Below are 27,111 nucleotides of genomic sequence, written 5' to 3'. Positions count from 1 at the left end.
CAAGTACAATACTGAAATTTCAATAATCAAAAAATCATTAAGTTAATTATATATACTTTAATTATTATATTAAACCTTTTTGAGGGAATTATTATATTAAACTTGAGTGTTCCTTTCATTCTTTTTTTTCCTATCCACTAAACTTTTGTTTTTACAATGTGTAATTTATATACTAATAATTGACGTATTTTTTCTTTCTTATTTATATTTATATATATATTTATTAACATGCTAATGAATGCATATATATATATATTATACCAATGAATTTCATGCTATTTTTTTTCATGATGTTTCTTGTATAAAAAACTCCTTAATGATTTTACGTTCTCAATTTGCACATCTTGTTTTAAAAAAAGTACTTGTAGAAAAATGAAAATAAAATAATGGGAGTTTTTACGTGGTTCAACTGTTTATGAGGCTTAATCCACGAGTCACTTGTATTGTAGGAAGCTTGTCAGAATCACACGCTTCTTAGGTTTACAACTTAGGCAGTGGATAATCTAGCAATGGTGGATTAAAAAATAGGGTTTCAGATCCCCTCTAAATGACTCATCCATGGTATATTTATAGGCGGCATCCATGATATATTTATAGGCGGCAAAAAGAGTTAGTATAGAGAACTAAGTAATATGCTTAGTGCTAATTCTTTGATTAGATGGGATGTATAACACTTGTTGTTGTGCTAAAAGCTCTATGCTTAATTTGGTGAGGCTAGGTGGGTTGCTTCGGCCTCACGAACTTCCTTTTTGTGGAAAGAAAGTAGTCCCCGTGTGCATGGGAAATGCAAAAGGGACATATAGGTGGTACTACCACCACTCGACTGACACTGTATATAGGAAAGTGGAGAGCCGCCATGTTAGAAGTAGGTGGGCACGCGGACCTGTCCGAAGTACTCCTTGTGGGCCCTACTCTACTGGATTTGCGCTAACGTGTCTTCTGGTGGGACTCCTCGAGCTTCCAAGAAGCTTACGTCCTTTGAACCTTTCGACAAGGTGCTCGAGAATGCCTCTGGCACATGTTGTCGAGGAGTCTTTGAGAATTGTATTAATGTACATCTTGGAGAGCATCCGAGCACCCTCTCGGGACACATGAAGTCGAGGTGTGATACTCTTCTAATTTCCTTCTAGGAGATCCACCATTTGGGATGAACGACGTGTAAGACTTTTATTTGGGCTTACATTAACATTTTAATTGTTTTATTAAAATATGAGTTGTTAGATAGTTATTTACTGTATTAGCCCATATAATTAGTGATCTATAGTTGATGGGCTTAGCATATGTGTGATGTTTAATTGAAACAGAAGTGTGGGCTTTCTAGTTGATTGAAACATTTGATGAGGAGGCCCAGTCCAACTAAGGTTATGTAGCTAAGTCCCCTCCCTAACTCTATAAATAAATATCGTCTTATCACAATTATATGGTGGTTGATCTATTTGATCTACTTCTGATTTAGAGATCTAAGGATGAAGATTTAGTTGGTTAATATTACACTACCAAATCTCAGTTATTGTTATAAAAGAATCAGGTATGTGCTCTTAAGTATTCTTCAATTTCTTATTGTATTCTAAATTATATACAATCTTGTATCCTAGTGTTTTATGAATTTCTAACAGGCGACCATGTGTTAGAGGGACTACTGACGTGGTATTACCCTAAAAAAATGCCTAAAACATCTATACATTACATTTGCGATTGATTTTTTCTCTCGAATTGACTTCAAAGGATACGTGTAAAATACATATTAGAGTAAATGACAGCTAAAATACAGTTTTTAAAATGTTGCACTTTTATACCTAATCTATTTTTTTAGCGGTACATATAATCAATGTCTTCAAAATAGTACACTTTTATATTCAAACTTTTTTTTGTGGTAAATATAATATTTTTTTTAAAGTGTTGCACTTTTATACATATTTTTTAAAATTATTTTAAGAAATAATAAGAAAGTGAAAGAAAAATATATGATTTTTGTTATTTTTAATATTTTAAATTATTTTCACTTTCAAAATAAAAAAAATTAAGATTAGTAAAATTAATCAAAATATTAAAACTTATATTTTTTCTTTACTTTTTTTAAAAAAACCTATATTTTAAATTGATGAAAATATACAAGTTTTTAATTATTTTAAATCATTTTTATTAACTTGAATAAAATATTTATTAATGTATAATTTTAAATAGTTATTTTGAAAAATAATAAGATAGAAAAAATAATTTAAAATTTAAAAAATATTAAAATCCTATATTTTTTTATACATTTTTTTATTATTTATCAAAATAATAAAAAATAAGTATAAAAGTACAATATTTCAAAAATATTAAATATATTTACAGCCAGAAAAAACAAAGATATAAGTTGCAATATTTTAAAAATACTAAATATATTTACTGCAAAAAAAAAAAAATATATATATATAAAAATACAACATTTTCAAAGTATTATCTATTTTACCAGTCATTTACTCCAATTATTATTATAACTAATACAAACTCCTTATTTCCAAACACGGAGACTGGATACAATATTCCGGTGTTTGGGTTTTATTGAAATCTTGGACCCAAACAGACAGAAAAAAAATTCTTATCCACAAGGCGAGCCCGTTAATATTTTTCTCCGTCTTACAGGGTCACGACTCATCGCCCCTACACTCAGACTGTAGCTCTCATGGCGTCCCACTTCTCTCCTGCAACCACCCTTAAACCCAAGCAAAACCCTCTTCAAATCATCCTCTCCTTTCGAGGTTGGCGAAGCCTTAAACGCTATTTATTATCTCTTTTAAATTGGGTTTTAGTGATAACAAATGATTCTTTTTTTGCTTACTACGAATGAATGAGTTTCCATGGCGTCTCCTTTGGAAATTTTAGGGCAAGTTAGGAAAAGTAATTGACTATTCATTCGGTTTAGCTTCATGGGTATCTCTCTAACATTGTTGTTTTGCAGATTCATCTGGTGGAGGATCGGTTTGCGCCAAATGTAGGCCGAAGAGAGTTAGTGTGGTTACATGGAGCTCAGCTGCTAGCTACGTGAGACTTCAGGATGGTGTTGCTAAGTTTTCCGGAAAGCCTATTCTCACCAAGCATGTGTCCAATAGGAGGTAACTTTTATTGCCTCAAACTCTGCGTTCTTGTATGAAATAATGCTGCTTTGGATTAAATATTGGAGATTCTATTTGTTTCATTGATTAAATGCTTGCGAAGACAGTAATAGATAGTGTAGTTTGTTATACTGTTATGTTAGTTATAGAATGGTTGTTAATAAGATGTTAAAGACTGTTTTTGTTGTTATTCTTCTAACTAATGTAACTTTTCTTTTCTACCGTACTACACTCTCTACAAATACAATCTCCTCTGACTAAACTCATTAAGAAAGCTTTAGTCATTTTGTTCATTTACTTTCAGTTTATTTTATGTATAAACAAGTGAGAATGTGATTGGGTTTTCACTTTTGAAATATATGTATGATATTAGTACCACAAGATTGTGTTTGTAGCTGCGTGGTCGATTAAATTTTGCATCTATATGTGTGGTTCTGGGTAAAATTTCAGAGGTGGCATTGTTAGAGCTGCTACAATTGAAGAAATAGAAGCAGAGAAATCTTCAATTGAGAAAGATGTTGTAAGCTATTCTCGCATGATTGATTTAAGTCTAGTAGATTTTCATTGTGCTACTACAAGTACTTGTTGCTGACACTGCTGTTTAATTTTTAGAAAGAAAGGATGGAGAAGACGATTGAAACTGTACGAACCAATTTCAATTCCATTAGGACAGGACGATCAAACCCGTCCATGCTTGACAAAATTGAGGTATGGATCAATTTTCTGGTTTGTTCTGTTATTATATTTTGGGTGCGGGAGAGTTCGTAATGTATGGAGGAGCATGAGGATATACACAGTTTTAACAAATGCTATATTATGAAAGCAAATGGTGCTGGCTATGTCATACTCTCTTTTTGTTTGTTATAGTATGAAGACTTCGTATCGAAATCTAGTAATTTTTATAGGGGTATTTATCATTTTAGTGAATACTTATTGCAAGCTCATTTATTAATAATTTTTCCCCAAATAATGATTTATTAGAGCTCCTGGTCAACAGTTGTTTTAAGAGCCAATGTGGATCATTAGTGTTAACTAATGTTCAATTTTGGCCTTACATTTACTAAGAATATCTTTTACTCGTTGCTTTTCTAGGTGGAGTACTATGGAACTCCAGTTACCTTGAAGAGCATTGCTCAAATCAGTACTCCTGATGCAAGTTCCCTCATGATCCAGCCATATGACAAATCCAGGTATTCCATAAATCATTGGGTTTGAAAAGAGTTTGGAATTTCACAATACCAGCATATCATTCTAATTCTGTTTTTGGCAATATATACTTGCCATAGAGAAAGGCCTGGATATTTTCTTAATTGCCTTTCTCATTGTCACCTCAAAGCTAGAAAACTTTTTATATGGGAATTACATCATTTAATACAATATATAGGATCTATAGTTCTGTTTTATCTTTACATTTCTTGTAATTATCTATATTTCAGCTTGAAGGCTATAGAGAAAGCAATAGTCAGTTCTGATCTTGGTATGACACCAAACAATGATGGTGATGTTATAAGATTGTCCCTCCCACAATTGACATCAGACAGAAGGAAGGTATTTCCTCTTGATTAAAGTGCCCTTTACACTGTACTTACATGGTGCCTAGTAGGTTCTACATCAATTTGAATTATTTTGTTGAGAATCAATAAAGCACTTAAAAGATACTTCTAAACAAACTCCGTAGTGGTCTTTTGTTGTTGTTTCTTGTTTTTATTTTATTTTTAATATGGCATTACTGTTTTGCGAATACAGGAATTGTCAAAAGTTGTAGCAAAACAGGCTGAGGAAGGAAAAGTAAGTTTACAAATTTTTGTTTACTTTCAGAAAGTTAATGTTTTTAATTTGTTGTGAAGTTAGTTACTCAGCATCTTAAGATTTTTATGATTTGAGGTCAGGGTGAGTTTGCTAACCATCTATTGTAAATCATACTTTATTTTGTTAATTGCCCCTTTTCTTGTTGCCCTTGAGGTTCTCATCATGTCATGCTGAAACTTTTCCGTGCCACTTGAAATCTTTTAATTGCCTAAATTCTTGTCACTCGTGTTCATCTAATGTACTGTATGCTGCAGGTGGCATTGCGGAATATACGAAGGGATGCTTTGAAGGCCTATGAAAAACTTGAGAAGGTTTGAAACGTTAGATTCCACCATTGTTTCAGTTCTCCTTCCAGTATCTTGTTATTGCTTTGGCTTTGACTAGGATCCTCCATACATTTTTGACTAGGATCCTCCATACTTCACACATTTTTGCAGGACAAAAAACTCTCTGAAGATAATGTGAAGGACTTGTCGAGTGATTTGCAGGTACCATGCCTTTTGTGTAGGTTCTTTCTGTTGAGACTTTTATCTATAGGGGTATCTATAATTTAGTACTAGTAGTAAAGAAAAGAGGGTTTCTTTCATTTGTTATTTCTCTTTCAAGGCATTTGTTTCATTTCCTCCACGTTTTCAACTTCAATACTAATTTTTCTACATTGATTTTTTGTAGAAATTGATAGATGAGTATATGAAGAAGATTGAAACCATTTTCAAACAGAAAGAGAAGGTACAAGTCATACAATTATTGTTGTCCTATAAGGGAATTTGTGCTTTTCAATATCTACATTTCATTGTATTTTAGTGTTGCGGGAAAGTTTAGTCATCGCACCATTTTTTTAAGCAGTATTTGCTATTGGATTTGCCTACATATTAGGCATATTCAATTGTATAATTCATATATGAAGTCTATGTCTGCTCTTGTTTTTCAGGAGTTGCTGAAAGTATAGTGATGGCCAACAAAGATGTAAATGCTTGAGCTTTGGCTGTAGTGAACTTGGAACTGGCCCATATTTTTTGATTGTCAATTACTTGTATTATTACATGCTTGTTACACTGGATTAAGAAAGAGATCTTTATTCCAAAGGTGAACCTTATTCATTCATTTTCTTTATGAGATCCATAAGCTAGTTTGGCATAATTAAAAAAAAAAAAAAAACTGCGTGCAATCAGTGGGTTTCTTCTTGGAAAAATGAAGCAACAACATGTCTTCACATTGTAACCTTATTTATCCTGCTAGTTCAATGAATTGCTCCCATTGTTTCTATTATTGCTCTATTTATCTGGTTCTGTAATCTCAACTTGGCAGGTTTACCCTATCAAGTGTCTCTCCAAAATACAATTTACTCATAACTTTTCCAACACCACTCTCCTAGACTTCCAATATTAATATCTCTAGATGTCCATCATGTATTCTCTGTACCCCCAACCCATATAACTAACTCACTCACTCTTTACACTTATGTTGATTCCCTATTCCCAACTGCTGACTGGGCAGTCACCTCACCATTCTTCTTCTTACGAGCATACACATAGGTCAAAGGAGGCCTATTAATACCTCCTGTCCAAAGTAGACAAGGTGAAATCGAGAAAACTATCGCTGGATAGATGAAAAATCCTCACACGTTGCTTCAAACTCCGACAAGTTATTCCATTTAATAAGCGCTTGTGGTGGTGTCTTGTGAGTGCCTGGGCGCACATCCAGAAGTTTTTCAGGGGTTAAGGCCCATTCAAAGTTAGCTGTGAGCTCCGGCAGTAATTGGGAAGCTTGTTGTTTACCGAGTTTTTCATAAACTAGAATTATCAAAGATAAAAGAGCAAAAAGAAAGGATTTAAAGAGAATCACACAAGGGTTTTTATGTGGTTGGGGCGTTAAAGAGCCTTTGTCCACGAGTCTATTGTATTAGAGCTTAGAGAGCTTTAGCAATGGAGTTTTCTGCAAGTTTGAGTAGAGTATGTGCTTACAAAAGAAAACTCGGATCCTTTCTACAGGGCACAATTGATCCTATTTATAGGCAGTTGGATGCATAGGACTTGGGCCAGACTAATCCGGGCCCAATGCGGATATAATTATGATTTGCTCACTAACGGAGGTTTAATACAAAAGATTCTATCAAATAAAATACACTAATCAGGGCCCATTGGGCCGGCTTGAGCATAACCACTCTATACAACTGACAACAGTACGCAGCTTCAGTCTGGTCTGCGTGAGCTTCTAAGGAGATCCTGGGGACAGGATCCATCAGAGTAGTGACAGTACTGTTCTGAATAACGGCGTACATTCCGTATGTAACCTCTTCTGCAGGTTAGTTGAGGAGACAAAACTCTGTGTTTCTTGGGGTGATGTCAGTGGCGGTGACAGTCTATCATGCCTAACTCGGATGCCTGGTCCGGGTTCATTTACCAACATCCTGATCCATTTACCAGGAGTCTGGTTCGTCTACCAGAGCTCGGGTTCATCCGCTATCGTCCCAGTCCATTCTTAGACTTGAGTCCATCACCTTTAATCGCATCCCGGATGACGCATTAGGCTGGGTCTGGGAGGACAAATCGGGCCCACGTCATGGTCCCGGTTCCCTCGTGTGGTGGCGCGTAGTGGACAATGCTGGGCTTGCTGGTAATTGGGCCATCCAGACTTATCCCTTCCCTATCCATCGGGCTCAGCCTGGGCCTTGGATCTCTTTAAAATAGCCATGGACCCAATGTGTCGTGCCACGTGTCCTGGGGGAAAACAGGGATAACATTTACCCCCCAAGTGTTCATCTGTGTTTGCACAGTGGAGACTTGCTTCATTTTCCCGGATCAAATTCCAATATCTCGATTCGTTCCCAGGAGACGGGTCCATTTCCATGGGGGGCCACTTGGTTAAACTCGCATGAAAATAGTTTGTGCCAATGTCCCTGATCAAATCCCAACAACTCGGTTTGCTTCCCAGAAGGCGGGTTCATTTACTTATGGGACGTTCGGGCGACCCCTATCCTTTCACATTCATCATGCTATACGTACTGGTGCGCCCATATTACTCTCGCCTAACATGTTTGGGGAGAATCTCTTGATAATCGTGTTGACAGCCAAGCGTCAGCATGATTTCTGAGGCGTCCCGTCTGTACGAGTGATGCTGATAGGGTAATTGAGTGGGTCATTTAATGTTTATGCACCAATTGGGACCGTCGGATGAGGAAACTTCTAAAATTTCCTATTGTGGATCGTTGGATCGGGTGGGCGTGGATCGCCAATCGACGAATCCACGATCTGATACTCGAGTGGGCTAATTAAAGACTCTGCGCAATCTGGGATCGTTAGATGAGGGAAGTTATTCTAAACTGTTGGATCAAGCAGTATGCTTTTTGCCCTATAAATACCCTCAGATTTTCATTTGTCATTTTACACATTCTGAACAATCAGAGTTGAGAGAGAGAGAGAGAGTTTTATGTCCGAGTTTGCCGACGAGATTTTCCGACGACAGCTTCACCTCTGTCGCCGCTTCTTCCCGGACCACATCTTTTTCGCACCACCATCAGACAATCTGATCCTAGTTCAACCAGTGGACGAGCTCCTACATCGCCTCCGCCGATTCAAAGCCGAGATCCTGCCGACACTATTGCCGAAGACCCCAAGACTTCCAGATCCAGTCCCCCATAGTAAGTTTCCTAGTCCTTTACTCTTTTTTTTTTATTTCTTTTGATTGTTAAGGTCAGGACCACCGCATTGGGTGGTTCTGAGCAAAATAGAGACTTGTAGAATAGACAGTCTAGGTAGTATTTCTAGTAGAGCCGTCCCGGATCCTTTTGGGCATCCCGGACTGATTCAGGAAAATCGAGATAAAACCTCTTTCGTAGTTCCCGATCAAGATTCTCGGGATCTCCTTTGAACCCGGATCTGGGTCCGGAGGGGACTTCTCCAAGAAGTTCTAGGAGAAAACCCCCGTACCTTAACTAATCTTTTTAGGTTCTGGTGCTAACTGCTTGGTTTTCTTGTTTCCTTAATTGTTCCCAGATCATCAATCATGAGCGGCGGTGTCACCCTTCACTCGGAGGACTGTGTACAGTCGGGCCCCATCGTCCTGGAAGGGCGCAAACCTCCCAGTGGTAACACATGGGAGATGGACGGGGAGAAAAATGAATTCCGGAACTACCGAATGCTGGACGCTTTGGAGAAGCACTTGGGAGTAGAATTGTAATGCCCTGGATAACCAAAACTGTTACACTGTGTGTTTGAAATAGTGTGAGACTTGCTAATCAAGCCGTTTAGATAAAAACGTGAATCTAATGACACAAACAGGTTAGGTTTAAAATATTTTGGTTGTAAACGAAATAATTTTCATTAAAATAAGTGTTTGGTACATGGGATCCCAAATCAGGGTTTAAATAACGTAACTACAGAATTTCCAAACTTATAAATAATCAAGCCACTCTAATGGAAAAATACATGTTTTAGGTTCTCGTTCCTGTACAATCCCTCGACCGTGCCGGCCGAGCAGCAGACAATGTACACCTCGCCCTCAGAGCTCTCCAACCCATGGCCAACTCATCTTACCCTAGCCTTTACCTGCACCACGTAGCACCCGTGAGCCAAGGCCTAGCAAGAAAACATAACATTTAGAACACAATCAATATTAATAGCCAACTATTTCACAAGACATAACCAGGTACTCAACAGTACACAACAATCATCTATTCAACGATAACAGTTAACAAACTAACAATATGTCATTCAAATAACCGACATATCATTTTCATCAGAATAATAACAATCAAATCACATGATAATTAGGGTCGACAACATAGGCCGCACCCCCTGTTTATCCCACTGACTCCGGCTCGCTTAAACTGAGCTCAGTGCATATTAAGCTGTCCTTGGCTACCAGTGGCCGAGCCACGCCCTATGCGCAAGTGTAAACTCCGGCGCTCTTAGGCCGCTCGTTTACTATTTACATGGCATGATACCATCCATTTACAATTCACATGGCATAATACCATCCTCTTAAAGAGCATACAAGACAGGGAACCCTTAGTCCCAATATAAATCCACAACCGGGTGCAGTTTTCTTACCTTTAATCTCCAAGCGCTTTAACTAGTAAAGACGACCCCCGAGGACGATCCTGCCCTAAGCTAAAGCATAAACCTAGTCACAACCATAATAAAGGATTCCATCAATAGTTGTAAAAGGCTTCCGGATAAGGTTCTAATCTCCGGAACATCGAATTCCACCAAACACGGTAGTGGAATCGATCCCGAGCACCCTAGGTTAAATTCTCATGTTTAAAATCCCAAGGACACAAATTTCCTTAAGGATCGCGGCTCAATCCTCCTCATGCCACGACATGGCTCCAAACAGAGCCCAACCTTGCCCAAAAATAGACACGGGCCGCGGCCCTACATGCCCCATGTCGCGGCTCGCCCTCCTTCTCCAGCACCATCAACTTCGAAGGGCTGCGTCTCACCAAGAACTATGCCGCGACCCGACCCCTTCGAACGTAGAAAACCACCATTTTCAACTCTCAAACCTCACTCAAAACCTCTCATAATCATCCCAATAACATAATCCAATTACCCCAACATTCTAACATGATTTCAACCACGTAACCCAACAGAAACCTAGTCTAGAACTCATCAAAACCACATCTCCATCTTTGAAACCCAACAACTCAAGAACTCCAAAACCAGACAGAAAAACCCAGAATTCAAATACTATATCACAAATTAGAGCTTACCTTCATTGAAGAATCCATCCTCCAAACACTCACTGTGCTATCTCCCAAGCTTTCTGCCCAAATTCAACCTTTAATGCAAAAACCCATAAACACTTAAAACTCAACTATATACATAGAATTTGACCGCCAGAAACAAAACTCAGAACATACCTTAACTCTTGATTAGATCCTTTAGCTAACCCTGAGCTAATCCCCAAAGTCTCAGCTCAATTTCTCTGAATTTCCAGCCAATCTCCTCTTGCTTCTGTGGTCCCTTTGAAAGAGAAAGAGAGAGAGAATAAGAAGTTCGGTTCTAACCTTTGTTCCACCGAGTTCTACACTTTACTTAATCTATCATTAACTAGTTAAATCAATCCCAAGGCTCGGGGTACCGAAACGTCCCCGAGGGAAAAATGGTAAAATTCCCCAGTAGTTCCACCTAAGCTTCCTAACCTCAAATATATCTCCAATTATTTATTTCCATAACCCGATAACCCAGATAACCACCTAATATCCAAAAAACCCCTTGACTCATCCCGAGTTGAGTATCGGGTCCCGTTGTGACTTTCCCGCTACCTGCTCCCTAGGATCGCCTCGTGCCGAAAGCTGAAAACTCACATAAGCACATATATATGTCCACATAATAATGTGGTCTCAACAATTTATCACACACAATCACGTTCATGCCCTAACGGGCCAAAATTACAACTATGCCCTTACCATCCAAATAGGGCCCGCATGCTTATCCAGTACCCATAAACATGCTTTCTTACCATTAGTTCTCATAACTTCCAATTATGCCCTCCCGTCACACTAATCAAGTTCCTTAAGCCTTATTAGTAATTTTGGGTCGTTACAAGAATCGACTCCCAGACTCTTCTATAACCGACTTGCCAAGAGGGGCGAGAAGGCCCACACCAGTGTGGGCGAATTCGGGGCTTGGAGCATAGGCCACATTAGTGCGAGAGCCACTCTCCTGCTTCATGAATACTTCGCGCGATTACTTAAGTTTGTGGGGATCACGCCGTTTCAACTCCTGCCCCAGACTTACAAGTTGCTCGCGGGGTGGCACATTTTCTGTGCGTCAAAGGATATCCTGACGCCTACTTCCACGGAGGTGTTATAGTTCTATAAGATGGAGCTGCAGCTTAACGTTAAAGATAATACCCGGGACGACTTCTACAGACTGAAGCCCCATGAATACTATCTGGCTCCTTATAGTTCTTGGAAGCACCCCCTAGATGTCAGGCACTACTAGTTCATGACATCCGAGTTTCTCCTAGAGAAGAACCCCACGTTGATGCTGGACTTCCAGTGCTTGGGTAAGTTGTTTTCAACCTAAATCTTTTTCATTTTCCTTTTATTTCCTGTTCCTCATTCATGCTCCTGGAAAACAGGACCGTATGCCCAAACTCTCCTCACCAAGTCCATCCTGGATCGAAAGTAGTATTACGCCAGCCTGAGTATGGAGGATCTGGACGTGGGGGACTACGCGAACACGGAGAACTTACGGCTGGTTGGAATGCTCACAGCCAACTAGACGATTGTGGCCCCTAGCTTCTGGGGGCTGCAGTACGAGAGAGATCCCGCCCTGAGGGAGGAATTGGCCCTCGTGCATATCGAGGCTATTGAGGCCGCGGCCCACGCTGATTCGACCAAGAAGAAAATAGAGTAGGCTTGACAAGCGGAGAGGGCCACATCTAAGGAGCTGGACGCCCTCTTTGGGGAGGCTTAGCCAAACGTTGGGGCTCTCAGAGCCAACATCTTGGGGCAAGGTAATTCGCCTTTGATTTTAACTTATGCTCCTCACCTCGAGGACTTAGTTAGGGATAGGCAAAGTTACCTAGATTATCTGATTGGGGCTATCCGAGAAGTGGGGGCTTCCCTGCCACATTGTCCTGGATACGTTAGCCCTCATGTATTTGTCCGGGTTCTTGCAATATGGTAACTTTTTGGGACTTGGACAACATGGGGGACCGCATTCATTCCTTTGCCTTAGGGGAGTTGATTCGTGCCCGTATTTTAGATAAAGGTTCGTCTCGGAGGACCTTAGACTAACTTGCTTCTATTTAGTTTTTGTCCCCATTTATATATCTTGCTGACTTCTTTCTGTTTGTCCATTTCAGACGATTCAGACATGTCTAACCCCGTGACCAAGATGAAAGAAATGATGGAGGCTCGGGCAGCCGTGGTCATAGCCTCGGCAAAGAAGGCCGCCAAGGGCCTGCCCTAGAGTAAGCTGCTGGAGTTGGTCCTCGGGGATTCAAGGCCGGACCTGGAGGTAGTTGAGAAGACTCCAACCATGACTGTTCACCCGATGGTACACATTGAAGTCGTTCCGTCTCCGCTCGCTCATCTCCAGGTTATCGATTTGGAGCATGAGCCCTTGGCGAATTAGGTGCCAGAGAAAAGAGTCCCGGATTCAGCCGCTAGCGAGTCCGCGAGTCGGGCCAAGAGGGCCAGGACCAAAGATCTCGCCCCAACCAAGGAGCATTCTTCTAGGGAGAGCCTTATCGTCACTCAGGAGATCCCAGAGGCTCCCGTTCTCCCCGTCAATTCGGCTCTCCCTGAGGAGGGCGATATGGTCCTCCAGGAGGAGAGGAGGAGATTAGTGTCTCGGGCCTGGGAAGATGGCCGGGACAAATGGGAGGAGGTCTACTGGGCCTTAACTATCCGACGAAAGGTGGAGTTCATCGAGCGCCCAACTGCCTTTAGCGCTTCGCAACCGATTGTGGACCGGCTCGTTGTTGAGACTGGGTGTCGTCCCAAGTTGGGACAGAATAAGACTCCTCTAGCTGCGTATCTATTGGCCCAGGTTGGAACAACCATGTCCAACGTGCAGTTGAAGCGGTACGCCACTCTGGCCATTCAAGACGCCTTATTCATCTCCCAGGCCATCCGTCACTAAGCCACTGCTGTAAGTTACTTGTTCGCGTGATCTTTTACTTTACCGTATTTTTTACTTGTACGTTTTCTGACTTTGATTTGTTCTAGGACGCACTGCTGGCCCACAGGAACACTGACTTGGTGGTGGAGATGGCGATGAGGCTGGAGACAACCCAAATGGAGCTGGAGAAGGCCGTGAACCAGCAGGAAGCCGCTAGGGAGGCCCTGGCCAAGGAGGCTGCTCGGGTTTAGGCTGACCGCGAGGAGGCTGCCCGAGTTAAGTTCCAACTCGAGGTAAACCTGTCTAGGAAGGAAACCGACAACAAAAAATTGGTGGACAGTCTGTAGGCGGAGCTCCTTTACGTTTGGGGCTCAGAGGCATCGACCAGAGCCCTCCTGGAGGCGGACGAAGCCCAATCTCACCAGGATCGGGAGAAGGTTGCAACTCTTGAAATCCGGATCCAAGCCCTAGACGACTTGCTTCAGCTAGAGGTGAAGCGAAATGAGGAGGTTTGCAAAGAAAAGGAGTAGGTGGATGCTTTGCTGGAGACCAATTTTGATGATGCCATCTATATGGTCTGGCTCCAGGACAAAAACATGAACCTCCTTGTTTACCCCGATCTTGCCGTGAAGAGAGCTGAATTCGAGGCCAAGGAAAAGCCGTTGCGGAGCTCTTGGCCGGGGACGATCAAGATGAAACCGTTCCGGAGGCCCCGGAGCACGTCAAAGCCTAGTCCTAGGCCTTTAAGTTGCACTTGTGGCTTCCTTCTTTTTTTTCGTATTTGTATTTATCACTTTTATGGACGCGGGTGTGTCTAAGACAATTTTCTTTAGTTGCTTTTTATATATATATTGAATTTATTTCTTGCACAAAGTTTTCCCTTTTTCATTCGTTTGTCTTTCCTCGAAAATTTACTAAGTGTTTTACCACTTTGCATGAACATGAGTCGAACGTTTGGTCCTGGTTCCAACAGCCGGGACCACTAGAGAAAAGTTGTAGAAGGCTAACCCGTCCAGGGACCCGTGTTTAGGTCCCAACGACCTGGACCGTTTTGGTTTGAGCTCCAACGGCCTGGACCGTTAGAGATTTCTTTTAGGTGTGACTTAACTAACTAACTCGCTTTAATCCTGACGTCCAGGTTCCAATGCCCTGGGCCGTTAGGGAGCTAATAATTATCATCACATTTATTTGTCCTCATTCTGGTGTTCAGGTTCCAACAGCCCGAGCCATTAGAGATTTGTTAACTAGCTTATTTTGAACCAAGGGATTAGGTTCCAACGGCCTGGGCCATTTATAAGACTAATTCTTAGGTATTTTGTATTCTCAGACCATGCATGTCTGAGTTAGGGTTAGGCCTAAGGCGTATTTTCTACTGGGTATTATACCTTCGAACCATGTTCATCCTGGTTAGGGTTAGGCCTGGGCCTTACCTCCTGGTGGGTGTTTTACCCTTCGGACCATGTACGTCCGGGTTGGGACTAGGCCTGGGCCTGAGCCTGAGCCTTGTGTCTTATTGGGTTTCGTACCCCCCGGACCGTGTGCGTTCGGGGTTAGGACTGGGCCTGAGCCTTGCATCTTATTTTGTTGGGAGTTGGGTTTTTCACCCCCAGTATATACGGTCTGGACCAAGACTAAACTCTGCATTTTGCATCCTGTTTTGTTTTTTTTTATTCTTAGACTTGTTCGTATAGATGGTCATACCCCCCCCCCCCCCCCTAAGTGAGCGAAGACTGTAGTCTTGGGTCACTTGTTAGTAAAAAAGATGAAGACGGATGCAAACTTTATTTCTTTACAATATTTCTCTATGATGTTTTGTACACATCATTGAATAAGAAATTGCCCTGGGGCATACATTGTTTCAAGAAAAACTAAGAATAGAACCATGCCCTCCCGATTACTGATAGTACCGGCGGAGGTGTTCTGCGTTCCAGGCCCTTGGGACCTCTGTCCCGTCTAGTCGCCTTAAGTGATACATTCTCGGACATACTTCATTTTGGATTTCATAAGGTCCTTCCCAGTTTGGTCCTAGAACCCCTACTCCTGGATCTTGGGTTGCAGGGAAGACTCTTCTCAGGATTAGATCATCGATTTCAAACTTTCGGCTTTTAACTTTAGAGTTAAAGTGCTTGGAGATCTTTCCCTGATAAATCTTCAGCTGAACATGTGATTCTTCCAGGATCTCTTCAATGAGGTCCAAAGATTCCTGGAGCAAGGCATGGTTCTGGGCGGGATCATGTGTATCGTCTATGAGACGGGACTGCCGTTTCCACTGGGATGACCGCTTCACATTTGTACACCATTGAGTAAGGAGTGTGTCTGGTAGATGTTCTTTCTGTGGTCCGGTATGCCCCTAGGACGCGAGGCAATTCTTCTGGCCACTTGCTCTTGTAGGCTTGAAGCTTTTTCTTTAATGCCCCCTTCAAAATCTTGTTTACTGCCACTGTTTGCCTGTTTGCTTGAGGCCTGGCGACTGCGGAGAAGCTTTTAACGATACCATGTCTTTCATAGAAATTAGTGAAGTGGACGCTGCCAAATTGCTTCCTGTTGTCGGACACGATTTTGTGAGGGAGGCCATATCGACACACAATGTTTTTGATGACAAAGTCCAGGGCCTTTTTGGAGGTGATGATGCTCATTGGCTCCGCCTCGACCCACTTGGTGTAATAGTCGACGGCCACGATGGCATACTTTATGCCACCTTTCCCAATTGAGAGCGATCCTACCAAGTTGATTCCCCACACTGCAAAGGGCCAGGGACTGGTCATCAAGGTTATCTCCGTCGGAGGGGCTCGCAGGATCTTCGCGCACCTTTGGCATTGTTCGCACTTGCGAACGTAATAAACACAGTCTTTCTTCATTGTTGGCTAGAAATAGCCCTGCCTTAGGATTTTCTTGGACAGATTGAGTCCAACTGTGTGATCTCCGCAAAAACCTTCGTGTACTTTGTGCATGATTGCACTCATTTCCGTCCCGGACACGCACCTGAGGTATGGCATGGACAACCCTTTGCGATAGAGTTTGCCATCCATCATGACATATCTGGGAGCCTGGTACTGAATCTTCCTAGCGGCTGCCCTATCCACGGGCAACCCCCCTATGGTTAGGTAATGGATGAGAGGACCCATCCAGGACGTGGAATATTCTATGGCATTGACTGTGGGAGCTTGAATACTTGGTGCGGGAAGGTTGTTGATCAGGACAAGCCCAGAGAGCTCGACTTCAACATCTGAGGCCAGCTTGGCTAATGTGTCTGCAAACACATTCCTTTCCCTGGGGATTTGGCGGATGAAATATTTCTTAAAAGATTGGAGTAGCTCCTAGGCTCGTGTTACATAAGCGACCATCCTTTCCCCCTTCATTTGGTATTCCCCCAAGATTTGTTTGACCACCAATTGGGAGTCGCTGTAGAGTTCTAGACTTGCTGCCCCTACCTCCCGGGCCAGACGTAGTCCGGCTAGCATGGCCTCGTGCTCGACCTCGTTATTCGATGCTTCGAATTGGAAGCGTAGGGCGCTCTGCAACTGATGTCCTTGGGGGATATTAAGATGATCCCGGCCCCGACCCCATTTTTCATTTGAGGCACCGTCCACGAAGACCTTCCATAGAGGCACGACGAGGTCGACGGGATCTTCATCTTCAGTGATCCTGGTACACTCCATGATGAAGTTGGCCAGGGCCTGCCCCTTGATTGAAATCATGGGGACATATGCAATGTCGAATTGACTAAGTTCTTTGGTCCACTTCAGGAGTCTTCCCAATTTCTCGAGTTTCTGCAACACTTGTCGTAGGGGATGATTCGTCAGTACCTTTATGGCGTGGGCCTGAAAGTAAGGCCTCAGCTTTCGGGACGGAATCAGTAAGAAAAATGTTAATTTCTCAATTAGCGAGTATTTGGACTCTGTGCCCAATAACTTTTTGCTCACGTAATAAACCGGGAGCTGGACTTTTCCCTCCTTCCCGTACCAATGCGGTGCTGATGGCATGTTTGGACACGGCTAAGTAAAGGTATAACGACTCCCCATGTACTGGCTTTGCCAAAATTGGTGCCCGAGCCAAATGTTCCTTTAGCTTTTGGAGGGCCTCTTCACATTCGGCCGACCATTCGAACCTTTGGCTTCCGCGAAGGATGTTGAAGAATGGGATGCACTTTTCCGTGGACTTTGAGACAAAGCGACTCAGGGCCGCTATTCTTCCTGTTAGGCTCTACACGTCTTTGTGCTTACGTGGCGAGGGCATTTTGATCAACGCTCTGATCTTGTCCGGGTAGGCTTCTATCCCTCGTGAGCTTACTATGAAGCCCAGGAACTTCCCGAATGCCACGCCGAAAGTGCACTTCTTGGGGTTCAACTTCATCCCGTACTTCCGAATAATGGCAAACGCCTCTACCAGATCATCAACGTGTCCCTCGAAGGTCTTAGACTTGACTAGCATGTCGTCTATGTAGACCTCCATGTTCCTTCCCAGTTGGGTTTGAAACATTCTGTTGACTAGCCTTTGATAAGTGGCTCCGGCATTCTTGAGCCCTAAGGGCATGACTATGTAGCAGTATACCCCATTGCTTGTCTGGAAACTAGTGTGTTCTTGGTATGCTATGTGCATTAAGATTTGGTTATAGCCGGAGTAGGCGTCCATGAAACTCAACATCTCATACCCAGACGTTGCATCTACCATCTGATCGATTCAGGGCAAAGGGAAACAATCTTTGGGGCAAGCCTTGTTAAGGTCAGTGGAGTCGATGCAAGTTCTCCACGTCCCATTTGGCTTTGGCACCAACACCGAATTGGCAAGCCAAATAGGATACAAGGCCTCCCGGATGAAGTTGATCGAATATAACTTCTCAACTTCTAATTTGAGGGCTTCGACCCTTTCCGCCCCTAGAGGTCTCTGCTTCTGTCGGACCAGAGTTGCACTCTTGTCAATGTTCAAGGTGTGACATATGACGTTGCGGTCAATCCCGGTAATATCCGAATGTGACCAGGCCAGGACGTCCTATTTTTCTTTCACTCAGGCGACGATGGCAACCCTAACCTCCGGGTTCAGGTTCTTCCTGACCTGGATCACTTTGGTCGGGTCGCTGTCACTGATGCATACCTCCTCAATCTCTTCCATGGGTTTTAGTGCCCGGTCCGCTCTTATTCGCGGATCCAATTCATCTTCTTCCTGGACCATCCTCCGCACCGGGAGAGAGGGCGGATTGGATCAGCATTTTCCTTCTCAAGAGCCTCTTCGCAAACCATGTAAATTGGTCGGGCAGAGATGTGATAGCACTTCCGGGTGCTCTTCTGGTCTCCCCGGACAGTTCCTACCCCTCCATTGTCGCAGGGGAATTTTATACAAAGGTGGTGGATGGAGGTGATGGCACCGAAATCGACCAGTGCGGGCCGACCAAAAATAACATTGTAAGCGGTGGGGCAATCCACCACTACGAACGTACAGAACTTGAACGAGCCTTGAATCTCATTCCCCAACGTTACCAGCAACTGGATTTTCCCCATCGGGGGTATCGAATCCCCATTGAAGTCGTAGATTTGCGTTAAGCATGAGGCCAGATTTGCCTCAGTCAAGCCAATTGCAATGAAGGCTGGCTTGAACAACACATTGAAGGAACTTCCGTCATCCACCAACACTCTGGACACCATTTTTTTGGTGATTTGAGCATCAATGACCAGAGGGTCATGATGTGGGAAGTGGACGTTCCGAGCGTCTTATTCCGTGAAAGTGATGGGTAAATTCGTCAACTTTGGGCGTTGAGCCAAGGTCTGGACTAAGGCGCATACCTCGTGGTCGTGGTTGAGTTCACTGAGGTACCATTTCTGATCATTTTGGGATGGTCCCCCCAGATGTGGTCTTCTTGATATGGTGGCCACATGACCATCTATCCACGGGGGCACAGTTCCGGAGGGAAATGACACTCTGGGTCTTGGGTGCCTGCACAATTGGGGCCCTCTGAGGGGCCTGTGCTCGCGGGCCTGCAGCATACCCTCCATGGGGAGGTCAGTACGGTCCAGGCGCACCCGGGACCGTGGGTTGTCTGGGAGCTACTGGCAGTCCCGGAACTCCCACTGGCATCCTAACCCATTGGTGGAGATGCGTCAGCTTGATCAAATTTTTTATTTTTTCCTTCAGCTGACGACACTCCTTGGTCATATGACCCACATCTTTGTGGTAGGCACACCTCTTGCTGGTGTCCCTTAAGTTCTTTCCCCCTTCGAACATGGAGGTAGGTTTCCGGTAATGGACCATACTTCCCGTGGCCAGGTATATGTTCTCCCTAGTGTCCACTAGGTTGGTGTATTATGTGTACTGGGGCTCGTAGCCCCTCTTGCCTTTCTTGGAGGGCTCGAATCGGTTTTTTCCTTTCCCCGATCTTTTCCCATGGGAGGGGTTCACGCTTGCCTTCGTCTCCCCCATTAGAGACGGCTGGGCTCCACCAGGAGCGGCACTGTATCCTCCCGGTGCCATACCGTATCCAGAGAATGGGGTGGATTGAGCTAGTGCATATCCCGAGGAAGTGGGAGCATAGACCTTTGGGGCTGCGAAGGTCATTCCATGAGTGCCAGTTGATCCTGGCGTCACCAGGGGTGTCGGATAATTTTTTGCAGGGTATTGCATTCCATATCCAGGAAAGGTCTGGGCATTTGGCTGGGGGGGCTGGCTGCCATCCGAATGCTTGGATTCAGGCCTCTTCCCAGTTGATAAAGCCTTGCGCCCTCCTTATGAATTCTTCGAGGGTGGCTGCCTTGCTGCGCTGCATGTCGTCCCAAAGAGGGGACCCGACTTGAATCCTGGACTGGAGAGCCGCTAGGCGCTGTCCATCATCCACCTTGGTTTTTGAGGCTTCCTCCATGAAGCGCTGAATGTATGCCCTTAGGTCTCCATGGGGAGTTGCTTGATATTAGCGAGGGCACTGATTTGCATATCCATTCTCATGGCGGCCACGAGCTGTTTGTGGAACGTCGATTATAATCCGGACCAGGATTGGATTGATCCTGGCTTGAGTCTCTTCCACCTCTCCTCTGCGGGTTCGTACAAAGTTATTGAGAAGCATAGGCATTTTCCGTTTTCACAGACATGGGCTACGGTCATCAGCCGGTTGTAGCGGGACAAGTAGTCCCTGGGGTATGTGTTCCCAGTGTGTGGGCAGGTTCGAAATTTTGAACCCCTTTGGTAGCACCACTTCCAAGATGTGTTTGGTGCATGGTTATTTTTCCTCCTCCTCGGAATCAGAACCTCCTCCCTCTTGTTTCCGGACCAGACAGTCCGTGACCTACTTTAATGCGACCAACTGTTCCATGAACTGTCTGGCTATTCTGTTGTCTAGGGGGACCCTTTCGTTTCTCCTGTCATTGAGGATATTCCTCAGATCTCCCTCTCGGGGGCAGATCTTTTCCTTGCAGGCCCATTCTTTTCGGGCATTCAAACCATCACGCAACTGTATCCGGGACGTGTCGTCCCCTGAACTGATGGCCTCCGGCTCTTCTGCATGCTATCGCCCTCTGTGATCTTTATTCATAGAGGCACTGGGATGGAGACGTTTCTCTCATCCGGTCTATCCAGGGACAGTCTGGAACCCTGCGAGCGCTTCTCTTGCGGATCGATTGGATGATCCTGTCCTGAGACGGGACGCATCTGCTCTCTCCCCTGGGTTGGCCCCAGTTTTTGGGACGAGATGAGTTTTCCTCCGGGGGTTTGCTTTTCCCACAGGGTCAGCCATCTTGGCTTTCCCTTTTTCTTGAGCAGGGTTTGAAGGGCCTTCTTCGGGATGGGGTCCCAGAGGAGGGGTCGGTCTTATGTTTTAGGTCCGCCAGTCCTAACTGGTGAGGCCAGTGGTTGCGTTCCTAGAGGTGGAACGGTTGGAGGATTGGCTACCAATCCTTGGGTAGCAATGAAGGCCTGAAAGGCCAGGAGGGATTCTAGCATCTGGCGGGTGGCCTCCTTCTGTTCAGCTATCCTGGCCTCTTGATCCAGGACTTGTTGTTTCATTCTGACCACCTCTAGGTCCTCCTATTCGGGATTCATCTCTTCTTTAGGGATAGTAGGATCTTCAGCATCGTGATCCTAGTATCCCCCTTCATTTTCTTCATCTTCCTCATAGTAACCCTCCTCGTAGTCTGCTTTGTCTTCAAAATTCTGGGAATTGTCAGGCTGAGGCATTTGATAGGGTGTGTCCTCGAGTTGGTCCTGAGGAAATGGTTGATTGGGCAATGGCTCCCCATTTCCTTGTTGTTGTTGGTAAGCAGGATTGAACAAAGTGTGTCTAGTGTTCACCATTGTTGCAGATATTCAATATTTCTCTCAAGCTTTCTTCGGGCTCTCAATGAAAGCACCAAAATGTTTACCAAGTTTTTCGAAAACTAGAATTATCAAAGATAAAAGAGCGAAAAGAAAGGATTTAAAGAGAATCACACAAGGGTTTTTATGTGGTTCAGGTGTTAATGAGCCTTAGTCCATGAGTCTATTGTATTAGAGCTTAGAGAGCATTAGCAATGGAGCTTTCTGCAATTTTGAGCAAAGTATGTGCTTACAAAAGAAAACACGGATCCTCTCTACAGTGCACAACTGATCCTATTTATAGGCAGTTGGATGCACTGAACTTGGGCCGGACTAATCTGGGCCCAATGCGGATATAATTATGATTTTCTCAATAATGGAGGCTTAATACAAAGGATTCTATCAAATAAAATACACTAATCAGGGCCCATTGGGCCGACTTGAGCATAACCACGCTATACAACTGACAACAGTACGCAACTTCAGTCTGGTTTGTGTGGGCTTCTAAGGAGATCCTGGGGACAAGATCCGTTTGAGTAGTGGCAGTACTGTTCTAAATAACAGCGTAAATTCCGTATGTAACCTCTTCTGCAGGTTAGTTAAGGATACAAAACTCCGTGTGTTCTCGGGGTGAGGTTAGTGACGGGGACAGTCTATCATGCCCAACCCGGATGCCTGGTCCGGGTTCGTTTACCAACATCCCAGTCCATTTACTAGGACCCTGGTTCGTTTACCAGAGCTCGGGTTCATCCACTATCATCCCGGTCCATTCTTAGACTTTAGTCCATCACCTTTAATCACATCCTGGATGACGCATTAGGCTGGGTCCGGGAGGAAAAATCGGGCCCGCGTCATGGTTCCAGTTCCCTTGTGTGGTGGTGCCCAGTGGGCAATGATGGGCTTACTGGTAATTGGGTCATCCAGACTTAATCCTTCCCTATCCATCGGGCTCAGCCTGGGCCTTGGATCTCTTTAAAATAGCCCATGGACCCAGTGTGTCGTGCCACGTGTCTTGGGGGAAAACATGGATAACAGGGCCCATTCAAAGTTAGTTGTGAGCTCTGGCAGTAACTGGGAAGCTTGTTGTTGGGGCCCCAACGCAGCACACAGCAACAAAACATGGAAAACATGATGAATAACCGAGTTGGGGAGAAGCTGAAGGCGATAGGCCGCTGTACCAATGCGAGCAAGGATAGGAAATGGGCTGAAAAAACATGGAGCTAGCTTCTCATTTCTGTGTCGTGCCAGAGACTTTTGACAGTAAGGGCGGAGCTTCGGATAAACTAGATCCCCAACTGAAATCTGGACATCTCAACGCTTGCGATTCGCTTTAGATTTCATTTTCTACTGTGCTCGATGAAGATTAAGCTTGAGCAAGTCCAACATGTCATCCTGAGCTCAGAGATGGTCTTCTACTGCTGAAACTATTGTGATGCTCTGCTTAAGTCTCAATAAAGGTAGTGGGTCGTGGTGGTACACAACAAGAAATGGAAGCATGCCGACGTATTGTATGAAGTATTGTACCAAAACTCTGCCTATGGCAACCATGCCACCCACTGCTTGGGTTTTGTGCTAACAAAACATCTGAGATATGTTTCCAAGCACCTATTAACGACTTCTATCTGTCCATCGGACTGAGGGTGATATGAGGTGCTATGCTTTAGTGCAGTCCCTTGCAAGCGAAAAAATTCCTTCCAAAATAAACTCAAGAATACCTTGTCATGATCTGATACCATAGAACGTGGAACTCCATGTAGCTTAACCACTTCCCAAAAAAAATAGAGGCCAATGTTGCTGCTGAAAAAGGATGGCGGAGTGGAATAAAATGACCATACTTGCTGAGGCGGTCAATTACCACCAACATTGTATCGAACCCATTTGATATCGGCAAGCCTTCGATGAAATCCATTGATAGATCCTCCCAAACTTGGTTGGTAATGAGAAGTGGCTGCAACAAACCCACTAGAGATTGTGCCAAATACTTACTTTGCTGACAAAAGGAACACTTAGCGACAAATTTCTGAACATCATCCCTCATTCCTGACCAATGCAAATCTCTTGCAAGTCGCTGAAATGTTTTGAAAACCCCTGAATGACCCCCAATGTTGTTGCTATGGTATTCTTGGAGTAACAGTGGAATAAACGGTGAAGAAGAGGGAATAACCAAACGAACCCTAAACTTTAGGCACCCATGCACCATCGAGTACCCTCCACCGTCAAGACCCAAACTAAGATTTTGAATCACTTTAGACAGGGTTGGATCAGTGGCCACATGAGCTTGCAAGTCCAGGATAGAAATGAGTGTTGGAATGGATATGGTAGCTAAGGAAATATCTTGGTGAACACGCGAAAGAGCATCAATAGCTATATTTTCAAGGCCAGGTCGGTACACAATGTCAAAATCGTAGCCCAATAAATTGGTGAGCCATTTTTTATGTTCCGAAGCCACCAATCTCTGCACTAATAAATACTTAAGGTTGCGTTGGTCAGTACGAACCAAGAACTTGCGTCCTAGCAAATAAGGGCGCCATTTTTGTATAGTCAATACTATGGCCATTAATTCTCGTTCGTAGACTAACTTGGTACGGGCGCGGAGAGATAGAACTTGGCTGAAGAAAGCAATAAGTCTCTGATTTTGCATTAACACGACCCCTGACCCATGGCTGGATGCATCAGCTTCCAATACAAATTGAATAGAAAAATCTGGTAAGGCCAAAACCAGTACTGAACACATAGCCTCCTTAAGGCGCAGGAAAGCTTCTTAAGCTTTAGCTGTCCATCCAACAGCATCCTTCTTCACTTGGTTAGTTAGTGGGTGAGCAATGTGGCCATATCCTTTAACAAACTTTAAGTAGTACCCTGTTACTCCCAAAAACCCGCACAAATCTCGTAGAGTCTTAGGAAAAGGCCAATTGGTCATGGCAACGAGCTTATTGGGGTCAGCCGACACACCCTCCGCAGAAATAATATGACCCAAATATTCAAGGCGACTTTGAGTGAACAAAGACTTCTTTCTATTAGCGTAGAGTTGGTGTTTGTGTAATCGATCAAGGACCAATCCTTAATGGTTCGCATGATCTTGTAAGGTGGAGCTATACACCAAGAGGTCATCAAAAAAGACCAAGACAAACTTGCATAAATAGTCTCAGAATACCTTATTCATGAGTGCCTGAAAGGTTGCTGGTGCATTTGTCAAACTAAACGGCTTGACCAAAAACTCATAGTGGCCTTCATGGGTTCGAAAGGCAGTCTTCTCTACATCCTTAGCACAAACTTGAATTTAGTGATAGCCCGACTTAAGGTCAAGCTTCGAAAATACAGTAGCTCCGTGCAACTCATCCAATAGCTCATCTCTCACTGGAATTGGAAACTTATCAGCCACTGTTGCCCGATTTAATGCTCTATAGTCAACACAAAAGCGCCAACTCCCATCTTTTTTCTTAACCAAAAGCACTGGACTCGAAAATGGACTAGTACTCGGTTGCACAATCCCTGCCTGCAACATATCTGCCATCAACCTCTCAATCTCATCCTTTTGTGCTTGTGCGTAACGATAAGGCCTTACACTAATCGGACCAGCCTCTTCTTGCAAATCGCATGCTCCCTGACCTATTTTGGAGGTAATCCCTGACATATGAATCACAAAATCATAGCTCTGCAGAATGTTCTCAACTGACGATGGCACGGGCGTGGTACTCGGTCCTGCTTCTTTCGAGATTTCCCCAAATTCGACCCAAAATCCTTCCCCTTCCTGCTGAACAGTGTGAATCATAGCCTTGAGCGAGATTTGTGACTTACGAAGGCTAGGGTCCCCTTGTAAAGTCACCCACGAACCGCCCACTTCGAACTTCATCACCATTGTCTGCCAGTTAACCTGCATGTTCCCAAATGTTTCTAGCCATTTAATCCCCAAAATAACGTCTACTCCTCCCAACTCCAAGGGTAAGAAATCAATGACCACTCTAAGTGTGCCCAAATTGAGCTCAACCGCGCGAAAAATCCCCTCTGTGGGCACCTTGCCTCCAGTCCCAAACAAAACCTTGTAGCTAAAAGTTGCTAGAATTGGTGTATTGTTAGCAGAAACTATGTGCATAGAGATGAAGTTATGCGTTTCCCCGTTGTCGATAAGTATCAAGACCGGTTGCTGCCCAATCTTGCACCCTAATTTCATTGTATTTGCCAAAGTAATACCCACCATGGAATTGAGAGATAAGGTGGCCAATGTCTCCTCAACTGTGTTATCATCCAAGGAGTCTGGCATAAGTGGTGGAGACTCCATTTGAGGAGTACCGTCTTCTTCATCCAATATCAACATCACTTGTAACTGTTTCTGGTCACATTCATGTCCCCTATTCCATTTCTTTTCACACTTGAAACATACTCCCCGAGCTTTGTGATCATGGTACTCAGCTTCCGATAGGCGCTTCACCAGAGGAGGCTTGGAAACCACGGCCGTGTTCGACGTCGATGGAGGTGGAATCGTTGATGCTGATGAAGAGAAGTTGTGGGTCGATGAGAAGTTTGGTGTGGAAGATGGCTTGCTGGACCATGAAGAGAAAGAGGAATGGAAGGGGGCAATCGGGTTCAACGAGGTCTTTGGAGTTGCTGCTCGATTGGTTTGGGTTGAGCCACCCCACATCTGATGGCCTTCTTCAATTCGTTGGGCCATGTCCATTACTTGGGCCAACCCGATGGGCTTTAAAATATGAATGGATAGTTTGATCTCTTTTTTCAAACCCTTGACAAAAGTGCCCTCAAGGATATGCTCGGGCACATTCGGGACCCGAGACGCCAATGCCTCCCCTTGGATTCGGTAGTCCTTCACGGTGGTCTCTTGCCGGACCAACAAGAATTCTTCAGACAATGAACCAATCGGCTGAATACGGCCTGGAGAGTAGAAAACTTTTGAGGGTTGCCCATGAAGTTATTGGATGGCGCTGGTTCTCCTAGTGGATCCAAGTGAGTGTGTCACCTTCGAGATCGATGATTGTCGTTTCCAACATGTGGGCTTTAGTCATATGGGAGAGCAGAAAGTAACGTCCATCTCGGTAGATCCATCCCTCCGGGTTGTCGTCGAAAAACAAAGGGAGCTCCATCCGAGAAGGACAGTAGTCACGGCCAAGCCATGGTAATAGAGAATCGAACTCAGAAGATGGAGGAAGTGGAGTGAACCTGTGAACCTGCGACGTAGGTGGTCGATTTCTCATGGTGGCATCGTCATCGAGAGCACAACGAGATTGATCGGCCATAATAGCTGAAGAGTCATCGATTTCTTTACAAGTGGGCTGGATTAATTGAGCTGCTAGCAACTCCAAAGCCTTCTCCACCGTTGGCATTCGAGAGATTTCTTCATT

At 44.0% G+C, this 27,111-nt stretch overlaps 1 protein-coding gene across 1 annotated transcript; it reads left to right on the top strand.

Annotated features, from left to right (window-relative positions):
• Positions 1-2,583: 2,583 nt before the first annotated feature.
• Positions 2,584-6,173, top strand: LOC133791853 (ribosome-recycling factor, chloroplastic). Its single transcript, XM_062229763.1, has 11 exons — positions 2,584-2,744; positions 2,945-3,098; positions 3,549-3,618; positions 3,711-3,806; positions 4,191-4,288; positions 4,535-4,646; positions 4,845-4,886; positions 5,162-5,218; positions 5,345-5,395; positions 5,580-5,636; positions 5,839-6,173. Exons 1-11 carry the CDS (start codon positions 2,669-2,671, stop codon positions 5,854-5,856), a joined length of 831 nt encoding a protein of 276 aa, XP_062085747.1. The 5' UTR covers positions 2,584-2,668; the 3' UTR covers positions 5,857-6,173.
• Positions 6,174-27,111: the final 20,938 nt, after the last annotated feature.

This window comes from Humulus lupulus, chromosome 1 (genome assembly GCF_963169125.1).
Source record: "Humulus lupulus chromosome 1, drHumLupu1.1, whole genome shotgun sequence".
NCBI classification, from domain to species: domain Eukaryota; kingdom Viridiplantae; phylum Streptophyta; class Magnoliopsida; order Rosales; family Cannabaceae; genus Humulus; species Humulus lupulus.
This window is presented reverse-complemented; position numbering and strand designations above follow the sequence as displayed.

Bases quoted from the DNA above. Each gene is read 5' to 3' on its own strand.
- LOC133791853 (XM_062229763.1), top strand. From the start codon at position 2,669: ATGGCGTCCCACTTCTCTCCTGCAACCACCCTTAAACCCAAGCAAAAC. The intron at 3,619-3,710 runs GTAAGCTATTCT...TTTAATTTTTAG, and splicing joins CTTCAATTGAGAAAGATGTT to AAAGAAAGGATGGAGAAGAC. The intron at 4,887-5,161 runs GTAAGTTTACAA...TGTATGCTGCAG, and splicing joins AACAGGCTGAGGAAGGAAAA to GTGGCATTGCGGAATATACG.